The sequence below is a fragment of the Ictidomys tridecemlineatus genome, chromosome 2 (assembly GCF_052094955.1).
Source record: "Ictidomys tridecemlineatus isolate mIctTri1 chromosome 2, mIctTri1.hap1, whole genome shotgun sequence".
Classification (NCBI taxonomy): domain Eukaryota; kingdom Metazoa; phylum Chordata; class Mammalia; order Rodentia; family Sciuridae; genus Ictidomys; species Ictidomys tridecemlineatus.
Window position 1 is genome coordinate 471,912 of NC_135478.1, and position 16,928 is coordinate 488,839.

Here is a 16,928-nt window from a genome sequence, read left to right on the forward strand (position 1 = left end):
CGAGGAACAGGAGGGAAACGGAGGCAGCATGTGGCCTGCAGCAACTGGCTGGTGGCCAGCAAGTCCCCAGGACAGGGCCTGTAGCCCACTAGTCCTGGGGCAGGGGGCAGGCACTCGGGGCGCTGGCTGGGGAGGTGCGGGGTGGGCGGTCCCAGAAGCCAAGGCCTGATGCCCAGGGGCCCGCTGACAGGGGTGAGGGTCCTCGTGCCTCCAACAGCCCCAAAGAGGCAGGGAAGGAAGGGTGTCCAGCTCTAGGGCCCTGTGGGGCCAGCACCATGGAGTCCACCCAGTCTCTACCCAGCCCACAGGGCAGCACTGCTCAGGGGCAGCTGGGGGGTGTCCGCCGCCAGAGCCCCCCACACAGGCAGTTCTTGATCCAGCGCTGCTCCCACTGCTTGACCGCTGTGGTCTTGTTGGGGGACCGGAGCATCGTGACGCAGCCGCACCTGGGGGCAAGCACAGGCCGGCTACAGGGTGCTATAGGGTGCCTGTGGTCGGCCTTCCCAGCAGCCCAAGGCCTGGCCCGTGCCCATAGGTGACCCAAGGGTCCCAGAGCACTTGGACCTACTCTCTGGTCACTTGGTGATACATCATGCTGAAGGCTGTGCTCGCCACCCTGCGGCCAGGCAGGCCCTCCGGAGGCCACTGGCTGGACGCAGCAGAGCACTTGGACCTACTCTCTGGTCACTTGGTGATACGTCATGCTGAAGGCTGTGCTCACCACCCTGCGGCCAGGCAGGCCCTCCAGAGGCCGCTGGCTGGACGCAGCAGAGCACTTGGACCTACTCTCTGGTCACTTGGTGATACGTCATGCTGAAGGCTGTGCCCGCCACCCTGTGGCCAGGCAGGCCCTCCGGAGGCCGCTGGCTGGACGCAGCCCCCAAGAGGGAAGCCAGGATGCAGGCCTGGCGCTCACCTGGTGCAGGCCTTGCACTCCTCTGTGGGGTAGGCGCCCAGGTGCAGCCGCCGCAGATGGTCCATCTTAGGCTGGCCCGGTGCTCTGGGGACGGGAGGGGAGGCATGAGGGCCAGGGCACAGGGCCAGACTGGGCAGGAGGGTGGGTCCACAGGTGGACAGTGGGTCTCCTCCCACCATCAGGTATCAACCCTGGGACACCAGCTTCTGCCAGCGGCCAAGTGCCCTGAGCACAGGAAACAGGCCAGCACCCGTGGCCTTCCCAAGTGGGTGGCCCTGCACTTGGTGGCAGGGGATGGCACACACACAGGTGGACCACAGGGACACTAGTACACGGGAACAGAAATGGTGACTGCCACCACCCAGAGGCTGTGGCCATTGCTGTCCCCCTCCTTTCCCCTCCTTCAGTGCTGGGGGTTGAACCAGGGCTGGAACTTGTGACCCTCCTGCCTCAGTTTCCCAGGTGACATCACAGGAGCCTGTCACCCTGCATCTGGGGAGACTGAGGCAGGAGAGTCAGAGTCTCGGACCCTCAAGAGGCATCCGCCACGTGACAGGCCTGGGCCCCCTTGGAGTCTAGGCTGGGAGGACGGCTGCCGGGCCATTTGGCACAGACCATCTGGGCTGGGAAGGGCACCGGGAGCCACTGGGGCAAGGGAGTCAGGTGCATGCTGACAAGGACCCGCCTGAGAGGGTCTGAAGCTTGGGCAGGGCACTGGTGGCACCCACAGAGGGCAAGACAGGCAAGGGGGGCAGTGCACACACCTGCCCAGGCAGGCAGGCCACAAAGGCCAGCACCCCGCATGCCACAGAGCCTGGGAGCAGCACTGCCTGAGGGGCTGAGACGGCCCTTCAAGTGGCTTCTGTGGAGCGGGGTTAAATTCTCTAGAACAGGGGCTGGGGATGTGGCTCAAGTGGTACCGCGCTCGCCTGGCATGCGTGCGGCCCGGGTTCGATCCCCAGCACCACATACAAAGATGTTGTGCCTGCTGAAAACAGAAAATAAATACTAAAAAATTCTTTCTCTCTTTAAAAATAAATAAATAAATAAAAATAAATAAATAAATAAATTCTCTAGAACAGAGCTCCAGAAGGGACCCTGTGGCAGCCTGCCCAGCACAGCTCCGCCTGCCCCAGCATTGCCCCACACAGCCCCCCTCTTTCTCCCAGCCCCACCCTTGCCTTTCCCTGAAACCCAAAGCCAGGCTCCAGACTCCCCCGCCCCAGCACCAGAGGACCACCAAGAGGGCTGGCCAAGCCAGGCAGCTTCCCAGGTGCCACAGCATCGCCTCCCTGTCACGCCCTGGGCTTTGTTTCTATAACTACATATTTTTTATGCTGGAAAAAACCCTCCAATTTTATGTCTATTAAAGAGAAAAGTATGGGGCTGGGGATGTGGCTCAAGCGGTAGCGCGCTCGCCTGGCATGCGTGTGGCCCGGGTTCGATCCTCAGCACCACATACCAACAAAGATGTTGTGTCTGCCGAGAACTAAAAAATAAATATTAAAAAAAAAAAATAAAGAGAAAAGTAGGGCTCCATCTGCAAGACACTGACATCACCGACAACCCGTCAATCTGTGCTGCTTCCTGTCGAGTCCTAGGACATACCTGTGTCCTGCCTGGCCAGCGGGGCAGCAGGAGCCGCCCTGTCCACCCCCATGCTGCTCAGTCCCCAGCACTATTGCTCAGGGAGCCTCACAGCTTCCACGGTGACCAGGACTTGGGTGGGGCCTCTGAGTGGTCTGGGTTCCCACCCAGACTTCAGAGGCTTGGTCCTCTCACCTACTCATGGAGTCAGGAGGCCCCCTGGGTGCCACTGCCCAGGACAGGGCTGGCTCAGCACCAGGCTGGACCCCACACACTCCAGAGGCCAGCCAGGGTGGCATCCTGCACACAGCGAGATGGCCAGCCCAAGAGGGGTGCAAGGGTGTGAGCGGGCTGGGGAGGCCCCCTGGAAGTGGCGGGCAGGGCTGCCACTCACCTGGCGAGGCTGTCCAGCTGCAAAGTGGTGGCACTGCCTGGCAGCGTGGGTGCCCTGCCGAAGTACAGGCGCAGGGGCTGCTTGGGCTGCAGGCGGCTGACCAGACCATCGCTGACGGGCAGCCAGTCCAGGCTGGGGACCAGCAGCTGGCTGGGAAGCAGGCAGCACTCGTCCACTAGTGCCTCATCTGGCTCGCTAGATGGGCCCTCGTCTCGGCCTGTGGGGAAGTGGTCTCAGTGACCGGTTGGCCCACAAGGCCCAAGGGACATTCAGGGTGACCTGGAAAGCTCCTTCGTGCCCCTGGCCTCACTAGCCTTTGTGGGGCAGGGACTGCCAAGTACCCTCCAAAGAACTCTTCTGCAAGCACCAGTGCCCTTCCCAGGCACCGGAAGCAGAACCAGTACAGCACCTGATGGCTGGCGCCAAGGGCTGCCCGGCCCAACTGGACCTGACAGGGCTGGGCTGGCTACCCGAGGGACTCAAGGCGCCTTTCTGCCTACAGGAGCTTGTACTCCAACAGAGCATCTCAACTAGGGATGGGACTTTGGTAGGGAGACAGGACTAGTAGCTGGGGGTGCCTCACAACAGATCCAGAGCTTGGTGAGCAGGCGGAAGAGCAGGGACATGCTGTCCTGGGTGTCCGAGGTGGCTGTGTACACGGGCAGGCAGCTGGGCTTCAGCAGGCCCCAGATGCGAATGACCACCATCAGCTCCCGCAGCATGCCCAGTGAGGTACCATCCCGCAGGAAGCTGTGGCCTGGCCGCAGTGGGGAGCCCTGCGGACAGAGGTACTGGGTGTGACCACCAGACCTGTGCATCCCCAGTAGGCAGTGGGGCCCCTGAGGCCCCTGAGCAGCGTGGCTGTAGAGACGAGCAGGTGAGGCTACTGGGCACCCACCCAAGAGCGACCAGCCCCGGTGCCCACTGTGCTGAGCAGGAGCCCCGAGGAGGCAGACCCCACAGAGGAGCCAGCGCTGGGCTTCCTGGGGAGCCTGATGCCTTGCTGGGGAGGGGAAGGTAGGCTCCTCAACCTGTAGGTGGTTACAGCACCCCAGGGCAGGGAGGCCTCCCGCTGTGCTCCCCTGCAGTGAGGGCAGAGCCCCCAAATCCACAGGGCAGCAGATGTAGGCGACTAGCTGGGGCTTGGACTGTTGAAGCCCAAAGGACACCAGGAGTTAGTTGGGATTAGGGTGCTGGAGGATGAGGAGACTAGGGAGGAGCAAAGGGAAGAAAAGTTGGAAAAGTTGGGTTGGAGCTGCGGCTTGGAGGAGGGGAGGCAGAGACGGGGCTTGGAGGAGGCGGGGCTTGGGGGAGGGGAGGCAGAGGCGGGGCTTGGAGGAGGCGGGGCTTGGGGGAGGGGAGGCAGAGGCGTGGCTGGGAGGAGGCGAGGCAGAGGCGTGGCTGGGGAGGAGGCGGGGCTTGGAGGAGAGGCAGAGGTATGGCGGGGAGGAGGCGGGGCTTGGGGGAGGGGAGGCAGAGGCATGGCTGGGGAGGAGGCAGGGCTTGGGGGAGAGGAGGCAGAGGCGTGGCTGGGGAGGAGGTGGGACTTGGAGGAGGGGAGGCAGAGGCGTGGCTGGGGAGGAGGCGGGGCTTGGGGGAGAGGAGGCAGAGGCGTGGCTGGGGAGGAGGTGGGACTTGGAGGAGGGGAGGCAGAGGCGTGGCTGGGGAGGAGGCGGGGCTTGGGGGAGGGGAGGCAGAGGCGTGGCTGGGGAGGAGGTGGGACTTGGAGGAGGGGAGACAGAGGCATGGCTGGGGAGGAGGCGGGGCTTGGAGGAGAGGCAGAGGTATGGCTGGGGGGGGAGGCGGCGCTTGGGGGAGAGGAGGCAGAGGCGGGGCTTGGAGGAGGCGGGGCTTGGGGGAGGGGAGGCAGAGGCGGGGCTTGGGGGAGGGGAGGCAGAGGCGTGGCTGGGAGGAGGGGAGGCAGAGGCGTGGCTGGGGAGGAGGCGGGGCTTGGAGGAGAGGCAGAGGCGGGGCTTGGAGGAGGCGGGGCTTGGGGGAGAGGAGGCAGAGGCGTGGTTGGGGAGGAGGTGAAACTTGGAGGAGGGGAGGCAGAGGCGTGGCTGGGAGGAGGCGGGACTTGGGGGAGGGGAGGCAGAGGCGTGGCTTGGGGGAGGGGAGGCAGAGGCGTGGTTGGGGAGGAGGCGGGGCTTGGGGGAGGGAAGAGGTGACTTGGACGTGGGGCTCCACATACCTGGTTGGGCAGGCTAGCCAGGAGATAAAGCACAAAGTCGCCGACCCACTGCAGAAGCTGCTGCAGCGCCTGCAGCGTGTTCATGTCTAGGACAAACTCTTCAGTCTTGAGGTTGATCATAACCTTGTCGATGTCTAAAAAGAACAAGGTCAGAGCAGTCAGGGTGGCCAGGTCCTCATGAGTGCACGCTTCGCCTGCTACCATTCAGGCCCTGCACCCTGCACAGACTGAGCACCCACTGCTCTGGCCCTGGTAGGAGCCCATGCCAACATGGACATGCAATGCAGCACAGCAGGGGCTTCAAGGAGGCGGGCTGGAGAGGGGCCAGCACCAGCTGCCTGCCCACTTGTGCCGCCTCTCAGCTGCTCTTGGCCTCCACATACTTGGGACATTGCAAATGCAACCTGGCCCTGTGGGGAACATCATCTGGGCTCACAGTCAGGGCCACCAGCAAGGGAGGCGTCCACCTGGTCAGTGGTGGCCTAGTACCTATTTACACCCCACAGGTGTTTCTCAGGTGGGTCCTAGGGTGACAGGACTCCCTCTGTCAGGAAGGACTGGCCATGAGCAGACCAGGACAATCACAGCCACTCTGCACGAAGCAGCAGGGGTTGCTGGCTAACCTACTGTGCCCCTGCAGAGGGATCACTGAACAGTCACCACAAGGTACTGTAGAATGACACCAGGAGCCAGGCATGGTGGCCACACCCGTTATCCCAGTGTCTCAGGAGGCTGAGCAGGAGGATAACAAGTTCAAGGTCAGCCTCAACAATTTAGCAAGACTGTCTTGAAATATAAAACAGAAAGGGCTGGGATGTGGCTCAGCGGCCAAGCACCCCTGGGTTCAGTCCCTGGTATCAATAACACTGATAATACCAGGAGGAAAAGCCTCTTTTCCACTTCCTACCATATCTGTAGTGTGAGCTTGTGTGATGCACTGGCACCTGGGGGCTGGTGTGTGCACGGGGTTCCTGGGGTTGCCACTCACAGAAAAAGGCCTGACTGCAGAGGCCAGGCCTGGGTATCGCCATGTGGAAAGGTGGCGGGCAGGAGACAGTGCCCTCATCCCCTAGGGAGGCCTGGGAGACAGAGGCTGCTGGGGCAGTTGGTCATACCTCTGTGCCACCACATTACAACAGCAGCCCCTTCCCTGCTGGGTGGTGACCCTGACGTGCCACAGGGTGATGGGGAACTTGTCTTCTAGGTAGTTCCAATTTCCTCTGAGGGCCACATGGCCACACATACTGTGTACTCAGCAGTAAGTCAGAAACCTGATTGTTTGGGGCAGTCCTGGGTGTGGAATCCCAGGCCCTGTGCTCACCAGGATCTACTGCTGAGCCCCACTGAGCCCCAGCCCTGGCCTGGGAAGCCTGGAGTTTTAGAAGGGAAATGTTAGCTGGGTGCATGGCACAGACCTGTCATCCCAGCAACTCAAGAGGCTGAGGCTGGAGGATCTCAAGTTCAAGACTAGCTTCATCAACTTAGCAAGACTGTCTCAAAAATAAAAATAAAAATGGCTGGGATGAAGCTCAGTGGTGAGCCCTCCTGGGTTCCATCCCCAGCAACACACACACACAAGCACATCTGCTGTTCCTTGGCAAGTACCTCTCACTGGGTTTTGTCTAAACTTTCCACCAAGAACCTGAATACTGTTACCAATGAGAAACAAAACAGGCCACAGGCCCTGCCCCAGAGTCTCACCCACCGACGTCAGTGATCTTGGCACAGATCTCGGTGAGCCGGTCGCCAGGGCTCTTATCAGGGGTGTTGAGGAAATGTGGACACAGCAGAGACTTGAGCGTGGAGCTGACAGCCATCAGAAAAAGCTTTGTGTGGTAGTCGCACACGCGTGTCACCGTACACGGCGAGAGCCTGCAGAGTGAGGCCTTCATGGCCAGGATCCGGGTGGAGAGCACCTGGGGAACGTGGGCAGGAGGGCAGGTGGGCTGAGGATCCCACCTGGGCCTGGGGTGGACACACCCCAGAGCAAGCCAGTTGGGAGGCTGGAGCACCTCGCCTTGCCCACTAGCCTTTCTGGGCCTCACTCCCCTCAAGGCCAACTGAACAGTAGGAGGACCTGCCTCACGGGGTCGGCCTGGGACAGTTCTGTCCCCAGTGGGCACTCAGCGGTGGTTATGACAGGGCATGGTTCCAGCAACAAGTGGGCGAAGCCAGGTTCACTGCTCGACAGGAGACTCAGTGGCAAGGAAGAGACCCCCGAGGGGGAGCAGAGTCAAAGTACCCAAGTGCTTGGCACACTGGCGAGTGAGCGGTCAGCTGCTGGCCAGTCTCCAGTGCCACCCGACGTCTGGGTTCCATCCCCGCTTCCTCCACTCTGTTTTGGTGCTGGGATGGAACCCAGGGCTGTGTGGACCAGCCACAAGATGCCCTCCGGCCCCAGCCTCCAAGACAACCTGACCCGCTTCCCACCAGATCCTGCTGCGAGGGGGACCCTGCTGACCTTCTCTGGTTACTACTGGGCTAAAGAAGACCAGGATGTTTTTCTTGGTGCTGGGGATGAAACCTAGGGCCTCCTGCACGACAGGACTGACTGCCCCGCTGCCCCCCTGGGCTCTGGTGAGACCACAGCCTCCTGCTCCAAGCTTCCCCACTCCTCCTGTGGCCACGTCTGAGGTGGCCAATGGCACACCTGGGACCTGTTGAGTTCTGGGGGAGGTCCGGAGACCCGGCTGTGAGCAGGGTCAGGAGGGAGGTCCAAGAAGGCTCACGACCTACTTGCAGTGTTTCACTTTCACAAGAAACTTGTGAAGGGCCGGGGTATAGCTCAGGCAGAGCCCAGGCCCTGGATCCGAACACCAGACCCCACACCAAAAAAGCCCCCAAACTAAGGAGGAGGGCCACAGAGCTCTTCCCAGGTGCAGGGCCCCACAGCACCCCATCTATAGCACCTCACCTGCCTTGAACTGCAGACGCAGCCTCACTGCCCCAGGCGAGGCCCCCCAGTGACCTGCCCCAGGTGAGCCCCACTCGTGCCTCAGGGAGCCCACCTGCTGCAGGGCTGCGCTCTGGCGTGTGTACTCCTCATGCAGCTTCTCCACCAGGCTCTGCACCATGCCGGGCTGCACGTGCAGCAGGATGTCCCACCAGTCGTAGCCCGTCACCATGCAGTACTCGAGCAGGAACAGCAGGTGCCGCAGGGCCAGGGACACCTCCAGCGCGTGGCCCATGGAGGGCGAGATGCGCAGCATGCTTAGCTGCCAGGAGGGACAGGAGGGGACAGGGAGGGTCGGCCTGCGCCTTCCAGGCTGGGCTGCAGGCAGCGGGGGTGTGGCTCACCCTGGCCACCCCACACTCCACGCCCGGCAGGCTGGCCTCAGCCAGGTGCTCCCTCGAGGCTGCTGAAGCCTGGGGCCCAGCTGGATGTCCAGGAGGCTCCCAGACCTCTCTGAGCTGAGCACACACTCGTCTTGGGTGGGGGCCCGATGCCTGCCAGGCTTGGGGGCACCACGGGACCCTGAGGCCTCGGGATAGGCAGTCTGACCGCTTCTGCTCCCTGGGTGCCCACTATGTGCCCACACTAGGCTGGGGCCTTTTCCAGGTCACCTGATGATGGGGCAGCGCCGGCCGGAGGCTGAAGGACTTGCCAGCAATGGTGAGGAGAACAGCAAGGGGACCCACCCCTGTGTCCCTGGTGCTCTGGTCATCACGTCCCCAGCTCTGCAGACATCCTGAGGGCACTTACCTTCCCGTGGTTGTCGATGCCCACGAGGGCCAGGGAAGTCCAGGACAGCTGCATGGCCTTGAAGTGCACTGCAGGGCCTGTGGTGCGAGGGCGCTTGATGGCCGGCTCGTCCACAGAGCGCGGGGTCGCGGAGCTGTAGAAGACCACCATGGTCTGCAGCGAGAGGCGGTGCACTATGTGGACGCTGCCATCGTGGAAGGCCAAGGCCAGCCCTGGGGACACAGGTGGCATCAGGTACACAAGGGCAAGGAGCCAGGAACTGGGCTGAGAGCTGCTACTGGTGTCCAGCCTCCCCCTGCCAGCTGCTCTCCCCACCTCTTGCTACTAAATCCCAAGAGTCAGGCTTCGGGCTCGAGCCCTGAGGCCCTGGGCCAGGTAGCACCTGGGCTGGCGTGGCTGGCAGCGCCTTCCAGGGACGAGGCAGGAAGCCTCCACTAGATGGGACTTGGGAGCTCCTGGACCTGCAGGAACCAGACACAGAGCCTCGTGGAGGTCCCTGGAGCCCTGGAGGGAGCCGTCCATGGTGGAGGCCAGCTGGGGCCCTCCGTGCCCGTCACCTGCAGCTGTCTTAGGGAAACCAGAGGTTTGCCCACAGCCAGTCCTGGCCCTGCCCATCAGGAGGGCAGGCAGTTCCACACCCATAGGCTTATAGATAAGAGCCGACAATAGGGTCCTGGAGGTGGCATGGATGGAAAACAAAGATTCTGTCTGTACTCTCAGGTCTAAATAAAAGGCCGTGAGACTGATGCAGAAATTATCATGGTTACTATCTTTGGAACTGGGGATAGAACTGATTCTACCACACCATTTCGGTATTTGTTTTAGAACAGGATCTGGCAAAATCGCACAGGCTGGCCTTGAACTTGCCATGCTCCTGCTCCACCTCCCGCGTTCTGGAACAACTGGCGCGGCCACCATGTGCAGCAACCAGTGCAAACTGTGGTAAGTGCTCTTCTTCCCAGCCAATTGGAAAACAGAAGGAGCTGGTGGGCAGGTCTTCACCTCAGAGCTGAGCACACGGGCTTGTGCTGGATAGTGAGCCCAACTGCTTGGGGGCAGGCCCACAGGTGTGTACCCACAAGCACAAGCAGGCTTGCTAGTGTGGCTGGTCTGGCCTGGGACTTGCCTGCCCCCCGCCCCGTCACGGGCTGATCCTCAACGTCAGATGCCCCACACACTAGCAGTGCAGGCTCAGCCAGAGCCTCCAGCCACTGAGCGCTCAGACCCTGCCACCCTGCCGTGGGCTGGCCTCTCCAGGGAGCAGAGCCAGGAGGCCAGGCTCCCCCAGACCCTCCCAAGCTCAGCATACCAAGGCCGGGGTAGAACTGGGTGTCGCTGGCCACCTTGAGGTCAGTGTTGGTGAGAGAGATGGGCAGCTTGGGCAGTGCCACAGCCGACACACGGTCCAGGTCATTGGTGGCTGACAGGATCCGCCACTTGAGGATCATGGGCTGTTTGTCACCAACTGGAGCATTTGGGGGTGGGAAAGTGGAGGAGGAAAGTTGAGACCCGAGGAAGCACATCCAAGCAGGTCCAAGGCCTGGATTCTGCCCAGACAGGATGCACTTCTGGGACTCACACAAGGACGCACAGCTGGTGGTGGGGGCACGCACCTGTCCCCAGATGGGACTGACCCAGCAGAAAAGCTGACCACCACCCCAGAGCCGGGCACAGACCAGCCGAGCTGGGTCTTTTGCTCCTCGACGCTGTGGGACCAGAACACGCCACGGAGCCCACCACCTTCCAGGGCAGTGCCCCAGGGACTGGAGGCCTGGGGCTGGGAGAGTCAGGAGCCCAGGACAGTCACTGGTCACAGACTCGGCGAGGGGACAGGAGACCACAAGGCTACACAAGGGACCCAGTCCTCCTGCATCCAGGGCCCCCATCCCACTGGACTGCACGGTATGTCTGGCCCTGACCTCTGAACCGCCCCAGGCTGGTGGGGAGTTCAGGCCAGCACTGTACCCAGGGAGTGGCTAGGCCCAGGGTGGCCAAGACCGCCAGAGGTCAGTCTACCTGTGGCCGTCCACCCTGTGGAATGTCACCTCGTGCTGGAAGACCTGCCTGCTCCCCAGGTGCTAGCCATGGTCCCCAGTCTAAACCAAAGGGCACAGCTGGAAGGGGCTGAGCCACCTGTCCCCCCAGTCCCCATTCTGGTCTGCCCTGAGCCGGGATAGCCTGGGCCATGGGCTGGACTGCAGCAGGTGATGAGGACGAGTGGGACCTCAGGGCCGCAGGAAAGAGGGACAGGACAGCAGGCAGGCCCGCTGTGGGGAGGTGCCTCGGGCACAGGGCTGCAGGTCTGCCTGGCCTGGCTGCAAGTGCCCCACAGGGCTGCTTGGAGGACAAGGGGCAGGAGGGCGCGGGGCCAGCTCAGCTGCCAGAGGCCCAGCATGGCCCTGGTAGCCCTGCCTGCCAGGCAACGTGGTGTCAGCCACTGCCCAAGTGCCCAGGCTGCCTGCGCCCTCAGACACCCGGCCACAGCAAGGAGTCACATGACCACCTCCCAGACTGGCAGGAGCCGGGATGGTCTCATTAGCAGCTTCTGCTCGGCACACTCAAGGATGACCACTCTAGGGTCCACTAAGGCCCACGGGAATGCATCTCCCTCCAGGGCAGGTGAGCCTGGAACCCAGGGCTGACTGGGTGGGTGGTATGGACATCCATGGCTCCCCGGGCAGGGCCCAGGCAGGAGGCTGGGTCGCATATCCTGGACAAACAGCAAGCCCAAGCCTCGGCACACCAGGGTCTCTGGAAGATTCCATGACGTTCAGAACACAGTCTCCTGTGGCTACAGGCCCGTGTATGCTGCTCCTCTGCCCTGCGCCTGTTCCTGCCCACCCCCACATCCCCCAGGACCTCTGCACTCCGCGTCCTGAGACCAGGTGCCCACTGCCTCTGCAGGAAGGGTGGACAGCTCTGCCTCTTAGCCTGTTTCCTTCCCCAGAGACCAGGATGAAGGCCCCTGCCTCGAGGTGGCGCGAGAGGACAGAGTTGAGGGCTGGGAAAGGCCCAGGCCAGACCTGCCCAGGGCCCGAGAAGACTCACCAGCGGGAGAGATCTGCTGAAAGATATTGTTCACGGGGAGCCCCTCCTTGCGCAAGGACCAGCACTCCACGAGGCTGCTCGTCGGGCTGGACGCACACAGGAGCACCTGGGGTGTGGCGGGGTCAGGCATGGGGACAGGCCTTCCGAGTGTCCCTCCCAGCCCCGGCACCTCACAGGCCTGTGAACTGGGCCCACACCCTGGAGCGAAGCCGCACAGCACAGGACCTCCCTGAGGAGGGCACAGGGAACCACACAGGGGCTTCCAGACTTTTGGGGCCCACAGGGAATTCAGGTGACCTGGGGGATCAAAGACACGCAGTCCTCGTCCCTGGGGCCTGTGCTGTGTTGCTTCCTGGGGCAGAGGGGCCCTGAGCGGGGGTCACCCAGGGTCACCACAGGGACCTCCTGAGAGGAGGCAGAAGGGTAGGAATCAGGGAGCCTGGAAGACACTGTGCTGCTGGCTCTGGGGCTGGGGAGGGGACCAGGACTGTCCTTCCCTGGGCCTCAGCAGCTGAAAGAGGGGGATGAGGACTCTTCCTGGGCTCACAAGACCTGGAGGAGGGGGACCAGGACTCTCCTTGGGAGACCCGGTCTGCTGCACCGACATCTGGGCAAGAAGGCCCCAGGCGGCTCCGGACTCAACCCGAGGGAAAGACCCATGCTGCTTATGCCAGTGAGCACGGTGGCGGCTCCTCACCTGCTCGGACATGTCCCGGGCCAGGAACTTGAGGTGGGTGATGGCGGGGAACTTGTCCTTGCGACTGAGGTCCGTGGTACAGCGCATGAAGAGCGAGGGCAGGATCTCTGTGTCAATGCGGCACTTCTCGCTGACCACGCTCACGCACACCTTGTAGAACTGCACAGGCGAGGCACTACTGCCGTCTGCGGTGGCTACCACAATGTTGCCACCGCCCGTGAAGGCGATGTCAGCCAGGGCCACGCGGCCACGCAGCCGGCACAGGCTCTCGGTGGACGTCAACACCTGCCCGCTGGGTTTGAGCAGGGACACTGTGACCAGGCCGCTGACGGTCACTGCGATCCAGCCCTCCATGGGCTTGCCACCAAACAGCGTGAGTGACGGCGAGAACTTGACGCGGGAGAACTTCTCACCGAAGCTAGAGGCACCTGACTGTAAGGGAGAGGAGAAAGGCCTGCTCAGCCTGGGGTCTGCCTTTCCTGACCCGACAAGCCCCTCTGGTCACTGCACCCACAGAAACACCAGCACACTGGAAGGTGGCCAGAGTCCCCGGGCCTGAGCCCGCTGCTGCCTAGCCACGGGAGCACTGCATGATATGGACCTCTCTGAGCCTCACTGTCCTCTGCTGCTGACAGAAGCAGAACAAGTCTTTGGAGAACCGCTGTGGGGAGGAAACAGGTGAATGTACACACAGGGTCATGACTTTTCTCTGTAAAAGGCCAGACAGTCCCTGCTGCAGCCCCCGGACTGTTTCTGCCTGTGTCGGGCAGAAAAAGCCACAGACAGAGACACTGTCCACAAACAGGCGTGGCTGTGTGCCAGCAAAGCTTCATCTAGAGAGGCAGGTAGGGAGCCCAGCACAGTGGCACCTCTGCTACCCCAGCCACTCAGGAGGCGGAGCAGGAGGATCCCAAGTCCAAGGCCAGGCTGGGCAACGTAGCAAGACCCTGTCTCAAAATAAAATAAGAATTTTCCAAAAAGGGCTGGGGATGCAGCTCAGTGGTAGACTGCTTGCCTGTGATGTGTAAGGCCCTGGGTTCAATTCCTAGTACTGCAAATAAAAGAAAGAAAGAAAGAGAGTTCACAGGTCGCCAGGTACAACCAGTCCACGTGTGGTCCACAGCCCCAGGCATACCACCTGTACTGGTAGGACATCCGCCTTCTGGCTCGGGCGGTGTGCTCTGGGAACCGTGGGCCCTGGGTGCAGCAGGACTCCAGGTCAGGTGGCCAGTCTGCCTATAGGATACACTAAGGCAGGTGACCCACGTGAGGATGGCCCTAGCTGCAGCGTGGCTGGGCCTGAGGACCTGGTGAGACTCAGTGAGACCCAGACATACAAGTCACAGTGACCCAGGGACAGGAGAGTCAAGGACAGCAAAGTTTAGAGATGGATCTGGGTGCAGGGCTGGGGAGGGCTGGGGCTGCTTGAGGGGGCAGGGTTACCTGGTGGGAGGCAGAATGTTCTGGAATCAGAGGGAATGGAAGCCCTTTGTGGAAACATGAAACACCTCTGGACTTTACATTTTACACAGGTGAGTCACGGACTGTGAGGATCGGGTCTCAACAAAACTTTTCTAAACAGGTCAAAGAGGTCTTGAACGTCTCGCGGAGGCTGCACAGGCGCAGCCAGGACAGACTCAGGAAGCGGCAGGGCACAGGCCCTGGCCAGCCTCCTCATCATGTCCCCAGGACGATCCCGCCCACCAGGAGGCAACTGGCACAGAAGCCTGGAGCGAGCAATGACGAGAACGTCCCGGGCCCCAGCGGCCCCACTCCTGACTGGCTACAGCACAGAATACAGAATTCAGAACGTCACTGGTCAAAGGTCAAGGGTGGGCTGGGCTTTCGGGACATGGCCATCCGGGAAGTGGGTGGCTCACTGAGGACAGCGGCCATTGGCTAACAAGCAGTCTGCTGAGGACCCGGGCTGCAGGCTCAGCACACACCAGGTTGGAGCACAGGGGCTGGCGCTGCTCGTTCGCTCAGGACACCCACCTTCTCCACGTGCAGCGCCAGCTTCACACCATTGTGCAGCCAGGACAGGGCCACGATGGGGTCCCCCTCCACCATGCTGCCCAGGCAGCTCTCCCAGCTGTTGGCCAGGTGGTCCGCCATGCTCCAGCACTTGATCTGCCCGTCGGCATCAGCGGAGAGGAGCCGGGAGCCTGTGGGAACAGGGCGTCAGGAGCCCTCCACAGCGACAAGGGTTCGAGAAGGCAGAGCTGAGCAGCCGGGCCCACAGTCAGGGCACAGAAGGCCTGTGGGAAGAGTGGTAGATACTCTGGGACCGGCCGGGCCAGCAGTGCCCCCTCCCTGGTGCTCACCTGACTGGTCCCACTCCAGGCAGGTGATGGCCTCGCGGTGCTGGGAGCTGATGGAGTGCACATCCCAGGGGTGCTCCGTGTCCAGGATGTGAATCGTGCGGGTCAGGTCTGAGGGTGAGAGCAGGAGGGGCAGGTCTCACTTGGCCTCCTCCAGCCAGCAGCCAGCTTCCGGGACCTGTGGCCTGGGGCTGGGTGGAGACCCTGTGGGGAACCCCAGAGAACTGGACGGGAAACACAGGACCACAGGAGCTAGCAGTGGGGTCTCGCGTCCAAAGTACTAGGTGGCTCTTTTTCAATGCCCTGAACCCGTGCTTCTGTGACTTGCCCCCACAAGAGCACATGGCCACAACAACAGACAGTGGGGGAAAGTCACCGCACACCTCAGAAGCTATCCACAGCCATGTCAGGACACTCGGCCCAGAACCAGGCTGAGTGTCCTACAAGTGTCCTTCAGTGATCCCAGCCCAAGTTCCGTCCTTCCACCCTTGGGGGAGGGCAGCTCCTGCACCAGGTGTGGCACCAATAACCCTCTGGACCCCAAGCGCAGACTATCGCAGGGCAGGGGAAGGGCTCTCTGCCAGGTCTGGTCAGCAGAGAGCCTGAGGCAATGTGCTGGGAGCAAGGGTGACAGTGTGCAGGGGGCGCACCCTGGTCATCGCTGCGGAGGTCCGTGGTGAAGGCAATGAGGTTGCGGCAGGACCAGGCACAGGCCAGGGGCACTGATGGGCAGTGGGTGCTCTTGGGCCACTTCTCCCACTCACAGACGTAGGCCAGGTCCATCGTGCCACTCACTGCTCCTGCAGAAGGGAGGTCGGGCTTGCCAAGGGCTCCGACTGAGTGGTTCTGGGACTGAGGTGGCCAGGTCCCTGAACTTGGCTTCAACGTGAGCACCGGAGGAATGTAATTCTCCGTTTTATTCAGACAGGATCTCTATGCTGCCCAGGCTAGTCTCAAACCCCTGGGCTCTAGTGAGCCTTCTGCCTCAGCTTCTCCCCCAGTAGTGACAGGTGTGCAGCAGCACCTGGCTTAGGACTCAGGTTTCAACAGCAAGGTAGGCCTCCTGGGGAAGCAGTACCTGAGTGAGGCACACCAGAGGGAGGAGGGTTCAGCTGGCAGGAGTAGCCAGGGCAAAGGCCCTGGGGCTGGATCACACCTTAGGGATGAGAGCAGGAGAGTAGGGGGCTGCTCCTGGGCCTATGTAGGTTTCAACATGCCCACAGGGGCCTTCTAGGGGCAGACTTGGAGGCCCAAGGTGCAGCCCTGGACTGGTCGGGTGACTGGACTGGTCCAGGTAAGCAAGGACAGGGGTGTAGACACTGAGAAGTGAGTGGACCTGTGTCTGTAAAGGCTGACCCAGGGGCGCACGAGCTGGGCGAGGGGCTGGGCAGCCGAGCCAGCGCTCCGAGGCTCGGCCGTGCCTGGCACCCGCGGTGGAGCCCAGGAGAGCGGAGTGACCACCACCCCATTTTCCTCTAGCGCTCCCTCGGCTCCACCGAGATGCACCCACACACCCTTAACAGTCTTGCAGCCCTGCCCCCAACTCCATTTGACTTCGGGCCCGGGAACCGGCCGGCGCCCCCTCGGGATGCGAGGACCGCGCCCCCGTGGCATCGTGGACCCCGCCCCAGAGTTCCCCCGCAGCTCGGGGACCTAGCACCCTTCACCTCCAGCCCGCCCTCTGACCCCGCAGGCCCCGCCCCCGACCTCCAGGCCCCGCCAGCCCCCCGCTACCTGCGCCCACCGGCTTCCGCTCCGCCCGCCTCACGCTACGTGCGGCCGCCCGCCGCCGGCTCCAGGCACTCAAGAGCGCTTCGCAGAGACTTCTGGGACGGCGAAGGCTCTGGCTCCGCCCCGCTTCCGGGTTATTTGCATAAGGCAATTCCTAGTAGGCCTTGTGCTGAATTTAGTCCGAAAAATTTTATATTTAGTTAAAAAAAGATATTTTGTCATATATTGACCATAATTTCATTTCGTTGCGCTGGTTTCGATGTAATATACTAAAAAGATTGAATAATTGTTAAGATTATTTTAGGAATATTCACCTTCACTGTAAAGTGTTTGAATATCT

General features: G+C 61.9%; 1 protein-coding gene and 1 long non-coding RNA gene across 2 annotated transcripts; one reads left to right on the plus strand and one right to left on the minus strand.

Annotated features, from left to right (window-relative positions):
• Positions 1-178: 178 nt before the first annotated feature.
• On the minus strand, positions 179-15,643 carry Med16 (mediator complex subunit 16). Its single transcript, XM_005331947.5, has 14 exons — positions 15,508-15,643; positions 14,861-14,968; positions 14,532-14,701; positions 12,537-12,968; positions 11,840-11,945; positions 10,101-10,256; positions 8,792-9,003; positions 8,097-8,303; positions 6,794-7,004; positions 5,089-5,222; positions 3,481-3,673; positions 2,898-3,114; positions 917-1,000; positions 179-446 (listed from the first exon to the last, which is right to left on the minus strand). The coding sequence occupies exons 1-14, from the start codon at positions 15,638-15,640 to the stop codon at positions 320-322; spliced, it is 2,490 nt and encodes an 829-aa protein (XP_005332004.1). The 5' UTR covers positions 15,641-15,643; the 3' UTR covers positions 179-319.
• Positions 10,251-16,874, plus strand: LOC144370873 (uncharacterized). Its single transcript, XR_013430915.1, has 3 exons — positions 10,251-11,410; positions 11,739-13,214; positions 14,119-16,874. It is a non-coding gene; the product is annotated as an uncharacterized LOC144370873 (long non-coding RNA).
• Positions 16,875-16,928: the final 54 nt, after the last annotated feature.

Excerpts from the sequence above, each read along its gene's own strand:
- Med16 (XM_005331947.5), bottom strand. The coding sequence starts at position 15,640 with ATGGACCTGGCCTACGTCTGTGAGTGGGAGAAGTGGCCCAAGAGCACC. Across the intron at positions 14,702-14,860 it reads CCTGGAGTGGGACCAGTCAG|GCTCCCGGCTCCTCTCCGCT; the intron begins GTGAGCACCAGG and ends CTGTTCCCACAG. Across the intron at positions 447-916 it reads GAGTGCAAGGCCTGCACCAG|GTGCGGCTGCGTCACGATGC; the intron begins GTGAGCGCCAGG and ends GCTTGCCCCCAG.